The sequence below is a fragment of the Perca fluviatilis genome, chromosome 17, assembly GCF_010015445.1.
Source record: "Perca fluviatilis chromosome 17, GENO_Pfluv_1.0, whole genome shotgun sequence".
NCBI classification, from domain to species: Eukaryota; Metazoa; Chordata; class Actinopteri; order Perciformes; family Percidae; genus Perca; species Perca fluviatilis.
Window position 1 is genome coordinate 27882047 of NC_053128.1, and position 17149 is coordinate 27899195.

The 17149-nt window shown below is 36.9% G+C and overlaps 1 protein-coding gene across 2 annotated transcripts in view; it reads right to left on the reverse strand.

The window, feature by feature from the left end:
• Positions 1-2037: 2037 nt before the first annotated feature.
• Positions 2038-17149, reverse strand: part of pde8b (phosphodiesterase 8B) — a 55404-nt gene continuing 40292 nt past the window's right edge. For both annotated transcript variants that reach the window (XM_039779687.1, XM_039779688.1), the window contains exons 14-22: positions 15972-16136; positions 15064-15109; positions 13664-13793; positions 12517-12715; positions 11091-11308; positions 10789-10927; positions 10067-10234; positions 9679-9808; positions 2038-2257 (exon numbers count right to left, since the gene is read on the reverse strand). In XM_039779687.1, the coding sequence (XP_039635621.1) occupies positions 2148-2257; positions 9679-9808; positions 10067-10234; positions 10789-10927; positions 11091-11308; positions 12517-12715; positions 13664-13793; positions 15064-15109; positions 15972-16136 (1305 nt within the window). In that variant the 3' untranslated portion in view covers positions 2038-2147. The remainder of the gene's footprint in view (positions 2258-9678; positions 9809-10066; positions 10235-10788; positions 10928-11090; positions 11309-12516; positions 12716-13663; positions 13794-15063; positions 15110-15971; positions 16137-17149) is intronic.

Consider the following 17149-nt stretch of genomic DNA (forward strand, 5'->3'; position numbering starts at 1 on the left):
ACATCCGATCCAACTTCCCCTGAATCAGCTTCAGGATCAATTGTGAGAACTATTAACACTGACTCACCAAGTTGAACCTAAAACTGTAGAACGGACCATAAAGCACATATCCGAGGTCATATTATTCTTTCTTTTTTTTAAATATCTAAAACATGTACGGCTTTTCTTTCTTTAAAGGAGAGGAGGAACTATTTCAACCAAAAAATACTTATGTTTGTGTAAAGATGACCAAAGAATAAGGCACCAGTAAAGAGCTCTCTGTGCATTTGGTTAATACTGTAATGTGCGTTTCCTGGAGTAAAAGTCTTGGGACTAGAACTGGTAATATATAATAATGACATTGCACAATTTCACCAAAGCAGCTCAGATAGTTGATGGATATCTGCAGATTTAACCACTAATTACTATTTTGACTTGTAGTCCAATTTTCTTTATGAAATAATATTAAAGGCCTTTCCAAAAATGTGTTAAAATTGAAGAAAAGTGCTCTGAAAGATACACAGATGCATTAACTAAGAGGTAATACTGGTTCAATTCCTCAAATATTAATGCTGAATCATTGTCTTTTCTAGTCCCAGTCCCAATGGGTTAATAGGTTAATGACTGATCTGACAAATGAGTCACTGTTTTACACTGATTTTATGTTACCACTACTGCAACACCCCAATGTAGCCACCAGAGGGCAGACACATCATTCAGATCTCATCATCCGATGGCCTTTGTCTCATTTCTTTGATTCCAAATAATCTGAAAATCACGTACAGACTAGACTTCTCCCGAAAACCGAGCCAAACGACCGCGAGGCGAATTGCAGTCGCGGGATTTTTGAGATACAGTAAAATTGGTTTTAACAAACACCCTGTGAGAGCCGGAGCTGATTAATTTTGGAAGAGGACAGACGCTGCGCTCTAAAGCTGCTGATTTTACAAGCTGGATCCAAACATGGATCCGCTGCACCTTCATACATCTGTCTGTCAGGTCGCTGTGAGGTCCAGCACAGCTACTCGCTGCTTTGACAAACAGCGTTACATGGCCTCTACAGGATTTGTGCACCATTGTACAACAGTCAGTGTAGAAAGCTTATTCTTAACATTGTTCAGATACTCGGAAGTCAGATTTGTTTCTTCTTATCTGGATGCAAATGTCTACAGTTAGTGTCACAAAGTTATGTAACATCTGATATTTGAATATTATGTGCATTACAGCTAACTTAAACAGCCCTGATACAGTGCAATTCTGCTCCTCCATTTGTTCTGACAAAGACCTTCACAGAGGACAATGATACTGTTATGTAGCTAGATGGTCTCATCACAAACGCAGGCCCTTCTTCCATGTCAGCTCTGTATATGGGGCTGATCATTTAGGAAACCTGTGTAATGGCTGGTTTTCCCCCTCTGATTGGACCCTGGCACTTGGCTAACTGTCTCTAGAGCTCTAGATTCTTAAATCTTTCCAGCAAGTTCTTTCTGTACACGGCCAACAGGGATTGCTAAGTATTTGGTCCCAGACACAAAATTAAAAACTTTTTAAACCCCCCCCCACAAACCCCCTCTTTCCCCCCCCCCCCTTTCCCCCTCTTTTTTTTAGAAAGACTTATTTTTTTTAATTTTTTTTTTTTTTTTTTTTTTTTTTTTTTTTGAATGAAAAGATTTGTTCAAAGGAAAAAAAAAAAGGCGGTAAAAAGCAAAAACAGCAAGAGGATGCTCAAAATGAAAATGTCTTGATTAGCTAAAGTGCAGGTTTCAGGTGGGTTATACTGTATGGTACAGATTGTCAAGTGAGCCGTGAGGTCCACACAGTTTCGTAGAGGTGCTATTAGGAAAACGTAACGGGGCCATAAAGTCGACAGGGCCCTCAAATGACAACCTGTTCTCCACTGGCAGAACACCACCTCCACCAATAACCACATAAGAAAAGAGGCTGTGATTTGAGATTGAAACAGCGTCTCAGTGTTCGTCAGTCAGTGATGTCAGCTCTCAGAGTCCCCGATCGCCCAGCTCGAGGCCATGAACGCGTGTGCTGGGAGGGGGGGGAGGGCCAGAGCTCCACCAATCACAGCTGAAGAGACTAACTGTTTCACCGCAGGGCTGCATTCGCTGTCCTACCCTGCTCGGAGTGATGGATGAGAGGAGGCTACAAGGGGTCGGTCAAGAAGGAGGGGGAGGACGCAGGCTCTTACACTTCATCTCGTCCAAGTCCTTCCAGTACTTGTAATTCTCCGACAGGTGTTCCATGAGACCAGGCAGGCTGGCGAAGGCTGGGGGGGGGGGAGAAACACAGAAAAGTCACGGACATGGACACAGATTTGGATGTCCAGATAGGTCAATTGCAGCAACAAAAAAACTCTATTTAAAGATTATCATGTAAGGCTTTTGTACAAAACTAAAACTAATCCAGGAATAAACAAATACGGTGAAATGTCAACTGACATGACACACTTGCTATCAGACACTTCCTGTTATCATTCCACATAAGCGATTAGGATGTGTGCGTGCGTGTGTAGTTCATGTACAGTGGCTAATGTTATGTACACTCTGCAATGTTGCTCCCACATTAAGGGACTCGTGGGGTGAAAAGGTCTCTCTGGCTTTCTCTCCGTGTTGTTTACATCCTCTTTTCCGGTTTGTTGATGACCCAAGCTGCATCTCTGGAACTTACAGTGAACCTGCGGTGACCTGACAGTGACCCTGGTGAATTGAAAGCGGCTGCTGCATGTGTGTTTTTGTGTTTAAGAGAAATCCATCTTGAGTGCTCTTTCCTCTCTGCACCGAGTGATCGTGAACCCCCATGCCTTCTACTATTTTCCCCAACTCCCCTGACGCCCTCACAGCTTCTCTCCGTCCCACTGGCATTTGGAATCTTTCCATGACATCAGAGCTGCGTTGACAGTAAACAAGTTCCCTCTTGGGGAGACTCAACTAAAAGGGAAATTCAGTGGGAATGGGGAGCTATAAGCATCATGCTATCTCCTCCTTCTCATCTCTTTTCTGTGATTGCCTATCCCGCAATTGCCAAGAAAAATTAAGAAATCATTGGAAGCAGTAATGGAGGGCAGGGGTGAGGATCTGAATGTATGAGGTTGTGTTTTTTGCTGATAGTCTGACATTTTGTTTCATTCATTCCATTCGAATAGCTAAACAAATCAGAAATGTAGTCAATGATACATCTGGTCTTGATCCAAGCTAGTTCTGTTTCTACCTGTTTCTTTTTTTAACTGAAAAAGAAAGCCAATCAAAGGAAAAACAGTCTTAGGGTCAGCTGCATCTGTGTCTTTGACAGCAATGTGAACAAACTACATTTGCTTTGAGGAAGAGTGAGGTGTGGCTAAAAACTCCCAAAAAAGTGGTTAAGATTTGTTCTTTTGTTGTCAAACCAATGTTATTAATGTCAAGAATGAACTTTCATCCTCAATATCTAACTAATAAAGGTATGCTATTTTTGCTTTTTTCTTACACACGGTTTTAGCTGAGATACTTTAGCTGCAGCGGAAATTATAAGGTGGACATGAAACATAAAGTGAAAGATCTAACCTTGTAGACTGACTTTGTTTATTAAGGTAGTTTGCCAATTTCAATAATCGATTTTCGAATTTGCAGTCTGTGTAGAATTTCAATCAAAATTAAAAGACTAGTTTGTCATAAAAAAGTCATAGTATAGTATGGCATAAAAAGTGATGAAAAACTCATAGCATAGTTATTTTGAAAAAAAGTAATATTATAGTATGTCGAAAATTCATAAAAAAGTCAGTGTATTACGATATGTCTAAAGAGTCATAAAAGAGTCAGTATAGAATGTCGAAAAAAGTCATAGTATAGTGTGTCGAAAAAAGTCATAGTATAGTATGTTGGAAAAAAGTCAGTATAGTTTGTCAAAAAAAAGTCCTAAAAAGAATCGAAAGAATTCCTAAAAAGTCATAGTATAGCATGTAGAAAAAAGTCATAGTATGTCGAAAAAAGAAGAAAAAATGTCATAGTAATTGGCATGTCAAAAAAAGTGAGAAAAAGTCATAGTATAGTATGTCAAAAATATTACAAAAAAGTCAAAGTAAAAAAAGTAAAAAATTCATGATGCCAACTGGGTTTGAAATCACAACCTTGAATCTGCAGGTAGATCAGCAGGTATTTATCACACTGAGCTACTTGCAAAGTTTGAAATATAGTGGTTTGACGTCGTATTTATTACTCAACATTACCGAGACTAGTATGTCGAAAAAAGTCAGAACAAAGTCATTAGTATAGCAAAAAACAATAAAAAAAAGTCATAGGGAGAGGGAATACCTTACATTGAATCCAAACCCAGGGCTTCTTTAAACAAACGTTTTATGTCTTTGTATTGTACAAATATTGATGTGTATTGTCGAAAAAAGTCGGAAAAAGTCATTAGTATGCAAATAACGATAAAAAAGTTGTAGTATAGTATGTCGAAAAAAGTCATAATATAGCGTGTCAAAAAAAGTCAGAAAAAAGTCATATAGTATGTCGAAAAAAGTCATAGTATTGCATAGTATAGTATGTCAAAACATTTTGAAAAAAGTCATAGTATAGCATGTCGAAAAAAATTAGAAAAAAGTCATGGTATAGCATGTCGAAAAAAATTTGAAAAAAAGTCATAGTATAGAATGTCCAAAAAAGTGCGAAAAAGTCATAGTATAGTATGTCGAAAATATTACAAAAAGAAAAAAAAAAAAAAAAAAAAAATTTTTAAAAAATTTTTTTTAGATCATCAGGTATTTATCACACTGAGCTACTTGCAAAGCTTGAAGTACAGTGGTTTGACGTTGTATTTATTACTCAACATTACCAAGACTAGTATGTCGAAAAAAGTCAGAACAAAGTTATTAGTATAGCAAAAAACAATTAAAAAAAGTCATATTATAGCATGTGGAAAAAAGTCATAGTATAGCATGTCGAAAAAAGTCATAAGTAGTCATAGACGAAAAAATGTCACAGTATAGCATGTCCAAAAAAGTCATTGTATAGCATGTCGAAAAAAAGTCATAGTATAGCATGTCGAAAAAAGTCATAGTATAGCATGTCGAAAAAAGTCATAATATAGTATGTGGAAAAAAAGCCATAGTATACAGTACTATTTCAGAAAAAGTCATAAGTAGTCATAGTATAGTATAGCATGTCAAGAAAAGTCATAGTATAGCATGTTGAAAAAAAGTCATTGTATAATATGTGGAAAAAAAGTCATAGTATAGCATGTCGAAAAAAGTCATAGTATAGCATGTCCAAAAAAGTCAAAAAAGTCATAGTATAGCATGTCCAAAAAAGTCATTGTATACAGTACTATTTCGAAAAATGTCATAAGTAGTCATAGACGAAAAAATGTCATAGTATAGCATGTCGAAAAAGTCATAGCATAGTATGTTGAACCCACAACCTTCAGGTAGATCATCAGGTATTTATCACACTGAGCTACTTGCAAAGCTTGAAATACAGTGGTTTGACGTTGTATTTATTACTCAACATTACCGAGACTAGTATGTCGAAAAAAGTCAGAACAAAGTCATTAGTATAGCAAAAAACAATTAAAAAAATCTCATAGTATAGCATGTCGAAAAAAAGTCATAGTATAGCATGTCGAAAAAAAGTCATAGTATAGCATGTCGAAAAAAGTCAGAACAAAGTCATTAGTATAGCAAAAAACAAAAAAAAAAAAGTCATAGTAAAGCATGTCGAAAAAAAGTCATAGTATAGCATGTCGAAAAAAGTCAGAACAAAGTCATTAGTATAGCAAAAAACAATAAAAAAAAAGTCATATTATAGCATGTGGAAAAAAAGTCATAGTATAGCATGTCGGAAAAAGTCATAATATAGCATGTGGAAAAAAAGTCATAGTATAGCATGTCGGAAAAAGTCATAATATAGTATGTAGAAAAAAAGTCATAGTGTAGCATGTCGAAATAAGTCATAGTATAGCATGTCGAAAAAAGTCATATTTTGGTATGTGGAAAAAAAGTCATAGTATAGCATGTCGAAAAAAGTCATAATTTGGTATGTGGAAAAAAAGTCGGAAAAAAAGTTATAGTATACAGTACTATTTCGAAAAAAGTCATAAGTAGTCATAGTATAGTATAGCATGTCGAAAAAAGTCATAGCATGTCGAAAAAAGTCATAGTATAGAATGTCGAAAAAAGTCATAATATAGTATGTGGAAAAAAAGTCATAGTATAGCATGTTGAAATTTTTTTTTTTAAAAGTCATTATAGCATGTCGAAAAAAGTCATAGTATAGCATGTCGAAAAAAGTCAAAAAAAGTAATTGTATACAGTACTATTTCGAAAAAAGTCATAAATAGTCATGGATGAAAAAATTTCATAGTATAGCATGTCGAAAAAAGTCATAGTATAGCATATCGAAAAAAAATCATAGCATAGTATGTCAAAAAAAGTGAGAAAAAGTCATAGCATAGTATGTCGAAAATATTACAAAAAAGTCAAAGTAAAAAAGAAATTCAATGATGCCAACTGGGTTTGAAACCACAACCTTCAGGTAGATCATCAGGTATTTATCACACTGAGCTACTTGCAAAGCTTGAAATACAGTGGTTTGACGTCGTATTTATTACTCAACATTACCAAGACCAAAAATTGGGTCTATATCCATTGAAAAAAGTTCTAAAAGCCATAGTATAGTGTGTTGAAAAAAGGTCATAGTATAGCATGTCGAAAAAATTCGACATAGTATGTTGAAAAAAGTCAGAAGAAAGTCATTAGTATAGCAAAAACAACAAAAAGTTATAGTATAGTATGTCGAAAAAAGACGAAAAAATTTCATAGTATAGCATGTCGAAAAAAGTCGGAAAAAAGTCATTAGTATGCAAATAACGATAAAAAAGTTGTAGTATAGTATGTCGAAAAAAGTCATAATATAGCATGTCAAAAAAAGTCAGAAAAAAGTCATATAGTATGTCGAAAAAAGTCATAGTATTGCATAGTATAGTATGTCAAAAGATTTTGAAAAAAGTCATAGTATAGCATGTCGAAGAAAATGAGAAAAAGTCATAGTATAGTATGTCGAAAATATTACTAAAAAGTCAAAGTAAAAGATTAAGTGATCCTAACTGGGTTCAAACCCACAACCTTTAATCTTCAGGTAGATCATCAGGTATTTATCACACTGAGCTACTTGCAAAGCTTGAAATACAGTGGTTTGACGTTGTATTTATTACTCAACATTACCGAGACTAGTCATTAGTATAGCAAAAAACAATAAAAAAAAACTGATAGTATAGCATGTCGAAAAAAAGTCATAGTATAGCATGTCGAAAAAAGTCAAAAAAAGTCATAGTATAGCATGTCGAAAAAAGTCCAAAAAAGTCATAGCATAGCATGTCGAAAAAAGTCATAATTTGGTTTGTGGAAAAAAAGTCGGAAAAAAAGTCATAGTATACAGTACTATTTCGAAAAAAGTCATAAGTAGTCATAGTATAGTATAGCATGTCGAAAAAAAGTCATAGTATAGCATGTCGAAAAAAGTCATAGTATAGCATGTTGAAAAAAATGTGAAAAAAAGTCATAGTATAGCATGTCAAAAAAAAGTCATAGTATAGCATGTTGAAATAAAAAAAAAAAAGTCATATTATAGTATGTCGAAAAAAGTCATAGTATAGCATGTCGAAAAAAAGTCATAGTATAGCATGTCGAAAAAAGTCATAATTTGGTATGTGGAAAAAAGTCGGAAAAAAAGTCATAGTATACAGTACTATTTCGAAAAAAGTCATAAGTAGTCATAGTATAGTATAGCATGTCGAAAAAAAAGTCATAGTATAGCATGTCGAAAAAAAGTCATAGTATAGCATGTCGAAAAAAGTCATAATATAGTATGTGGAAAAAAAGTCATAGTATAGCATGTTGAAATTTCTTTTTTTAAAAGTCATTATAGCATGTCGAAAAAAGTCATAGTATAGCATGTCGAAAAAAGTCAAAAAAAGTCATTGTATACAGTACTATTTCGAAAAAAGTCATAAGTAATCATAGACGAAAAAATTTCATAGTATATAGCATGTCGAAAAAAAATCATAGTATAGTATGTCGAAAAAAGTGAGAAAAAGTCATAGCATAGTATGTCGAAAATATTACAAAAAAGTCAAAGTAAAAAATGTAAGAAATTCAATGATGACAACTGGGTTTGAAACCACAACCTTCAATCTTCAGGTAGATCATCAGGTATTTATCACACTGAGCTACTTGCAAAGCTTGAAATATAGTGGTTTGACGTCGTATTTATTACTCAACATTACCAAGACCAAAAATTGGGTCTATATCCATTGAAAAAAGTTCTAAAAGCCATAGTATAGTGTGTTGAAAAAAGGTCATAGTATAGCATGTCGAAAAAAATCGAAAATAAGTCATAGTATGTTGAAAAAAGTCAGAAGAAAGTCATTAGTATAGCAAAAACAACAAAAAGTTATAGTATAGTATGTCAAAAAAAGACGAAAAAATGTCATAGTATAGTATGTGGAAAAAAAGTCATAGTATAGCATGTTGAAATTTTTTTTTTTTAAAGTCATTATAGCATGTCGAAAAAAGTCATAGTATAGCATGTTGAATTTTTTTTTTTAAAAGTCATTATAGCATGTCGAAAAAATGTCATAGTATAGCATGTCGAAAAAAGTCATAATATAGTATGTGGAAAAAAAGTCGGAAAAAAAGTCATAGTATACAGTACTATTTCGAAAAAAGTCATATTATAGCATGTTGAAAAAAAGTCATAGTATAGCATGTCGAAAAAAAAGTCATAGTATAGCATGTCGAAAAAAAGTCATAGTATAGCATGTCGAAATAAAAAAAAAAAAGTCATTAGTATAGCAAAAAACTATAAAAAAGTTGTAGTACAGCATTTTTCGAAAAAAGTCATAGTATAGCATAGTATAGTATTTCGAAAAAAGTAAAAAATTCAATGATCCCAACTGGGTTTGAACCCACAATCCTGAATCTACAGGAAGATCAGCAGGTATTTATCACACTTGCAGTTATTTGCACACAACACAATGGTTTGACATCATATTTATTACTCAACATTACTGAGGACAGAAAATTCAAAGCTTTGGAGACAACAGGGGTTTGATCCTTCAACCTCAGATTACAATCTATCGGTAACGTCAACATCTTATCTTGGTGAGCTACACCTAAGTCTTAAAGTACACTATTTCGTTCGATTATTTGTTCTTCACACCACTGAGAGGAATACCTGAATAATCTCAAGATCGCATAATTAGACAGGGGAGCAGGGATTTAAGTCTTTCACTTCTCCATATCCATAACGTATTTCGAAACAATTCATAAATAGTCATAGCATGTCGAAAAAAGTTGAAAAAAGTCAAAGAATAGTATGTCGAAAAAATTTATAAAAAAAGTCATAGTATAGTATGTCGTAAAAAGTCACAAAAAAATCAGTGTAGTATGTTGAAATATTTATAACCAAAAAGTCATAGTACAGTATGTTAAAAAAAGTCATAAAAAGTATATAGTATGTGAAAAAAGTCATAGCGTAGTATGTCGAAGAAAGTCATAGTATAGTATGTGGAAAAAACGTCATAGTATAGCATGTCAAAAAAGTCTTAGTATAGTATGTCAAAGAAAGTCATAGTATAGTATGTCAAAAAAGTCTTAGCATAGTATGTCGAAAAAAGAAGAAGAAGAAAAAAGAGAGAAGAAAATATTGTTCTCACCATCCCAGGCGTCAAACATATCAGTGATGAAGTAATCCATGAAGGACATCTGAGATTTGGGCACGCTGCAGGTGTTCCTGTCAAACACCGGCATCACCACTGGCAGCCCTTGTTTCTTCTCCTCATCCGTCTGCAGGGCAAACACACACACACACACACACACACACACAGACACACACACACAGATCACAACGAAGCACTCAAACACTCAAGCTAAATCTGGAGCTTTGAATGTGAGAGGCCATAATTGAGAAATTATGCAAAGTGAGACAATTAAAATGGATCAAAAGAAACAAATGCTTTGCCTCTCTTTACAGATACAGCGTTGTTCTCAGCTTTCAAATGCATTCTTCTAATTAATTGAGCGGCATTATTGTTGTCCCCCCACCTGTGCAAAGTACTCCTCAGAGATCCGTCCAGCCCACTCGATGCAGAGCTCGAGCGGTCTGCAGGGGTTCGCCACATCTGCACACTTGATCAACATCCTCTTTATCAGCAGACGGTTCTCTGGAGAGTTCCTGATGTTGGCCTGACCGTCACAGTCGTTGTTTACGCTCTAAAAGTAAAGACACGAAATACATAAGCATCTGCATATACGGAGAAATAACACACACGTCTGCTTATACGCACATTTACGGAGACACGTGTCCCTTTGTTTTACAGTATTGACTGTGCATTTTTTTTTATATTTACTTGAAAGTTTCTTGAAAAGAACAAAGTAATTTGGCACTAATTATAGGTGAAGTGTTTAATTCATACATTTTCCAATTTAATAATTAGTTGCTATGCTAGTGTAACCCACAGTCTTTAGACAGTGCGTAGTAGGTCAAATGTGAATTTTGTCTAAATAAACATATATGAAAAGTACAGTTTCAAATGAGAAATTAATAATGAATGAACTTCAAGAAAATTCCTGTGGAAATCAGTGACGACTGTGAACTGAAACGGTCTCATATCTTTGTCTCCATTCTCCCTGTAATGAGTAATTAGCGGGGTACTTTCCAGAAATCTTTGAAGAAATGATTAGCAAATAACAGCCCTGTAAAATAAAGCATCTTTTCTGGCCTTCCTGACACGTTTTAAGTTACAAACGTAACAAAGCTCACTTACACTTGTGCTGGTCTCTTCTATGGCCGCCATCGGCTTGTTGATGCTGTTGACAAACTTGCTGACGTGCTCAAAGTGTCTGGTCATCTCCGTGGCGAGCACCATGTCAATGATTGCCTGTCGCAGTGTCCGGAACTGATTCCTGTCAGCAGTGGAGGGGACAACGTTAAGATCTGGATCCGTCTGATGCTAATACACCAATAACAACATAACGTCACACACTATTCTAATCCATAATAACTCCACAAACACAAAGCATGCCATTAGGCTGCAAATACAAACCACCGCGAGCTGCCTCTACCGACCTGTCTATGTTCTTGAAGATGTTGCTCTTGCTGTCTCGGACGGTGAGCTGGAAGGCAAGGGCCGCGTGGTGGCTCTCCAGCACGGCTGTGTCGTTGTAGAGGATGGCCAGTTCGCTGCCGGCGTTACACAAGAAGGAGTTGGTCCTGCCCGGGTGGTCCACATCGTGCACCGTGGCCGCTATCAGCGCCGCCACCTCATCCAGCTGGTCCAGACTGCTCTGAATAAAACAGCAGAGACACGGAGGGATGTCAGTACTGCACTGCACTGCAACATACTGTACACCGTTACTGACTGGAGCTTAGTTAGTAAAACATGAGCGGACGCCTTTCATACTGGGACATTAAGAAATTATGGCTGGATTTCAATGTCAATAAAGAAGGCTCAATACAGAATCCCTGTAGAGGATATTACAGCTTAGACATTTTGCAGATGCACATTTAAATAAACAGCCAGAGCTACAACTTTACCATCCTGGCTGACATTCAAACGTACTGCATTTGGTTTTAGCTGGCAGTTGGGACATATCGGGAAGATGCCTCTTTTGTACTGTATTTCATATGCTTTGGTATGATTCTGTGATCAGTTACAATGGCTAATAAAATGTAGAAATCAATCTATATGCCTCTAATATTTTATGTATATACAAATGCATTCTGTATGTTTTTCAAATCATGTTTGCTGTTTTCCAAACAAGCACAAGTCCAGCTACCAAAAGTGGAATTTGCAGAAGTCCAAGCACAGTTACTGTTGTTCATGTTGATGCTTTGTTAGTGTGATTCTTGTGTTATATAAGCAATGTTTTGCATATTTTATTGGGTATGGTAGAGCAGGTTCCCATATATAGGAGGTTTACTGCTCGACGCAGCGGGTCGGGGTTCGACTCCGACCTGCGGCCCTTTGCTGCATGTCATTCCCCTTCTCTCTCCCCTTTCATTTCTTCAGCTGTCCTGTCAATAAAGGCCTTAAAAATGCCCAAAAAATAATCTTAAAAAAAAAAAAAAGCTATGTAGGCCGTCAATTTTATTTATACTGCCCAAAATCACAAATCATGACTTTGCCTTTGAGGGCTTTATCATCTGTACAGCACGCGGCATTCTTTGCACATTTTTACCTTATCCCAATTGAGGATAAGGTAAAAATGTGCATAGAAAGCCCTTTAACTGGGGGAAAAAGGAAATAAATCACATTAGGAGCAACAGAGGTGGGATATATAACTGTGGTTGCAAGTCTCAAAGTCCTCATCATAACAGATCTCTTTACCTTGATTTAAACAATGGAAGCTATGCAATGCATTACACGTTTAACATCATTAGCAAAATGAATACTAGAAAGGCATGTCTTGTAAGACATTACACTTATGGTATAGCAATATATCAGCTACTAAAATACTCATTAGTCTTTCCAAATGTCTGTTTTTCTTCTAACCTTGACGCTCTCTTTGCGGAGAAAGTAGGCAGTGGCGTGTAGCACGTCTGCGGCATGCGTGGAGTTGTGGTAGGAGTTGGAGGAGTGGTAGCTGGCCTCCATGAGCTGCAGCCAGGAGCGCAGCGTGGCCTCCGAGCAGTTCAGGAACTCGCACACGCCGAAACTCGTGAAGATCTTTAGCCCGAGGTACGTCAGCGGTCTGCAGAGGATCCCACAGAAGACTTGACTCAGTGCTTTTCTCTGCTTTATTACGGTATCTTTGTTATCCCTTCTTCCTGCATCCTCATCTACTTTAAAATATCTTTTTCGCACATGTATATTTCGATTATGAGTTGAATATCTTTATCCTTATACCTTGAATACATTGGATCATTAATTGATATTTAAGTTGCTGTAATTCCGAAATATGACAAAAGCTGTGGGTTGAAGAGTTAGATGAGTAAGATCGATACCCCTCAGTGGTATTGATTTTCTAATCTAACTCTAAGCAAGAAAGTCTATAAATGCATTTCCTCAAATTTGTATCCATTCCTTTAATCGTTCATACTTGTATTATATTAAGTAAAGATGACACTGAAACTATTTTCCTTTACTATTCACAGGAGACAAAGGAGATTTAAGCAAATGTCTTCATGGTAGGAAGATATCAATTGCTAATTTTGAGAATGCAAAACATTCAATTCAATTCAATTCAATGTTATTTACAGCATCAAATCATAACAAGAGTTATCTCAAGACACTTTACAGATAGAGTAGGTCTAGACCACACTATAATTTACAAAGACCCAACAATTCCAACAATTCCCCCAAGAGCAAGCATTTAGTGCAACAGTGGAGAGGAAAAACTTTTAGGCAGAAACCTCGGACAGACCCAGGCTCTTGGTGGGCGGTGTCTGACGGTGCCGTTGGGGTCTGGCAATTATAGTCACAATAAAGATAATGGAACTATGACTAGCAGCAGTAGTTGTAGTAGTTCATGATGTAGCAGAGCACTGCAGGGAGTAGCAGGGTGTGTAATGTTACAATAAATCAAGTAAGTCCTGGAGTGATAACTCAATGAAACGATTACCATGCAACAAGCAATATATTGCCTTTTCTGAGCCAAAGAAATGGGCACTCTTTCTCCACATTTTCAGTTTCTTCGTACCTCTTGTGTGTAGCCGCCTCCAGCTCCAGGATGTTGAACTCCCAGCACTCCTCATCATTCAGCATCTCGGCGATGGGTGGAGGGACGTCATTCAGAGTGACCGGGATGGCCAGCTGGCTCTGGCTCATATCTAGCAGATAGGCAGAAGCGTGCACAAACATACACAGTTTAGGGTGATTTGACCATAAAAGGGGCAAACCGAGAGGGAGCTCTGTGTGGGTTTGACGGATAAATAACAAACGGCTGTGCCAATCTTGGCTCTCTGATATCTATACACATGTGCAAACATACTGGCAGAGTGTTTCACTTTGTAAACCTGGCCCTTTGAGACGGTGGTAGAAAGATGGTGTGTGATAAGATTGTTTAAAGAATTGTAGGAGAGCCGAAGTAGCTGCAGCTCTGAGATAAGATTACTGTGAAAGAGAAGCCAATTTCTTGGAAAATTAACTCTTGATTTAGATCTTCTCTCAGTTAAGTGCACTTGTGACTTTAATCATTATAATGGGGTTACGTAATAAACTCAGATGGAAGAATTCACACTCTAAAAGAACATTCATCTGGTCGGTAACCACTATATGGATACTATTTATTCATAAGATTCACTCAAGTGATGTGGAGGGCCACAGGCTAAAACGTCTGTACCCTTTTTCTTAAATGATTTAAATGAACACTGATTGGCTTCTCTTAGTCACCTTCACAGCGTGAACCTGTGAAGTAAGGTAAGTCATTGTCAGAGCGCTGCCAAAAGCTTTTCTTACAGAGACATAGATGATTTTATATATGTGCGTTAAATAATCTGGAGTTGGGAGTTGATTAACTTCGCTTACTTTAACAAAGACTAAAGTCACTGGTCGTCCAGAAATAGTTACATTGCGTATCTCCCTGTAAACTACAACTAGCATTTTTCTTACATTTCTATTTGTGTACCAACTAAACCCACAATGTTTAATGAATGTGTTAATTCAGATAAATTTTATTTAAACAGGGATAATGCACAAGTTAACATTAGCCTTGTATAAGAACAAGGAGAGATGCATTGTGCCAGGTTGTAGCACAAGTGCTATTTTCCGCCGTAGTCCAGTTACGTAGTTAGCGCCAGAGGTGTTGGTAGGTGTTTCTTTTTTTTTATAACTTTGGACACACAGCCAGGCTAGCTGTTTCCTCATCCTTTCAGTCTTCATGCTAAACTAGATATTATGAGTACTGCTTGGAAAACCATGTTTACGATTGACCTATTGTGTGTGTTATGAGAGCGTATCAGTTGTACAGTGAGTGAAAAGTTCTGTGGGTGTGCAGGGCCTTTAGAGGTAACTATATTGTATTACTACTATCGTTATTATTTTATTGATCACTCATATCACTCATATAATGTGATACTTCATTGGTCCTTTCAAACTTACTTTTGCAGAAGACGTATTCATTCCCAGAGAGTCTCCGCAGCCCATCCTGGAGGAAAAAAAAAAAAAAGAGAGTTTATGTTTTGCAGAAAAACATTGAATGCATGTGTTCAAAGTAGCGAGGGAACATTCCACCCAGTGCAACAGTGTGGCAGACTGATTTTTAACTATAATGGAGCTCAATGGCACAGAGGAAGACAGTATATCAGGCTTTGATATATATATATATATATATATATATATATATATATATACATATATACTTAGTAGGACCACATCATTGTTTGTTTTGGTCTTTTCATAGGATTTGTAGACAACAACAAAAGTTATAAAGTATAATTTGGTATTTGCTGGAAACTTCTGCAGCCGACCGATGGATCTGAAAACTCCAAGAAAGACGAACATCTGTGTGCAGTGACTCAACACATAGTTGTTCTTATTCAACAAATTCATATATAAATAAATAAACCAAGAGTCAGTTGGCACTCCGAAAATAAAGATTTGATTGTGGAAGCCAAATATTTCTTGGTTCAACAAGAATGCCTGTTCGATTTCGTACGCATGAGGTAAGAACATTTTTACAATGTGATTAAAAAAAAAGAAAAGACTATTTTGTGGCCGATTAGGTCAGTTGGTAGAGCGGGCGCACATGTGCACAGGAGGTTTATTCTTCGACGCAGAAGGTCCAGGGTTTGAATCCGACCTGTGATGGTTTTCCTGCATGTCTTCCCCCCTCTCTCCCCCCTTTCTTTTCTCAGAGTTTCTCTCTATTAAAGGCAGAAAGGCCCCCTGCCAAAAAAATAAATAAAAGACTATTTCCATGTTTCTCCTTATGAAGAGTTTCCAGCATGTGTACTTATGAACGAACTGGAAAGCATATCACCGAGTATCTACAGTACACGGCCTCTTACATTCATGAGCCCCCCGACCAGGTCGTTGGTGTGGGGGTCATCTTCTTTGGAGGCGAGCTGAGGGGAGTAAAGCTCGGTGGTTCTCAGGATCTCCAACACCCGATCCAGAGCCTCGGCCACTACTACCGGACTGCTCTCCTGGGCTGCGTTGATGATGTTTATTACCTGGGGAAGAGGAAAAAGAAAAAAAGTCTCTATTTCTGCTCCAAAACAGACAAAGAGCCCTCTGCAAGACATGCTATAAAACAGCCTTTCATTGTGCATGTGTCCGTGAGATGTGCATGTGATGCTGGAGAAATCTTGTGCCGGGCGAAACGGCTATAAAAAGCTGCTTCTCAAACAAACAAGAGCATCACAGGACCTGCAGTAGGAAGTGGAGCGGGGCACTGTGGGATGTACTGTATACTGTCTATCATAAAAACTGTGTTCAAGCATACAACTTGACCTGGGTTTGTTACTGCTCACAGTATCTGCTCCCCTAGACCTTCGCATCATGACAGCTGGGTCAGGGAGAAATCAAGAGAAAAAAACAAAAACAATTCGGTGATGATCAAATACGCACAGTGCCAAAAATGCCCTGATGTCAATAGTGGAGTGGAACAATGAACACACAGACATAGTGCTCTTTTACAACATTATTGCCGTTAAAAATCCTACGGACATTGGCATCCTAGAATGCATGGAAACAATGATCTGTTAAACAAAGTTGAATATTTAGCTTCACCCAAAACAGTTACTGTTTTAGTTTACTTTTATTTTATTAATCATATGTAACACAGGGGTCAACATTACAATGAAATGCACTGGGCAGGAGAACGGGTCAGCTCGGCATTAAGAGCACTAGTCATATAAGATAAAATAAGATAAAAGGACAATAAGATGTAAGATAAAATGGGATGGCATAAATACAACTAAAACATAGCACTGTATACATATGAAAATGAGGATAGTGTGTAAAAGTAAGTGACGTGGTAACTTTAAATACCAAATAAAAGTGGCCTATTAGCAGCCATGAGAGGCAAACCATCCATTGCGGGCTCAGTCAAACAACTCACAGACAGTAAAAGGCAGCTCTAATGGCCACTGATTGGCTATGTGGTGTTGGAATAACTTACTGACATGCTAGAATCAGAACAGACAGGTCTCATGAACCAGTGTGTATCGTCTGATGTTAAATA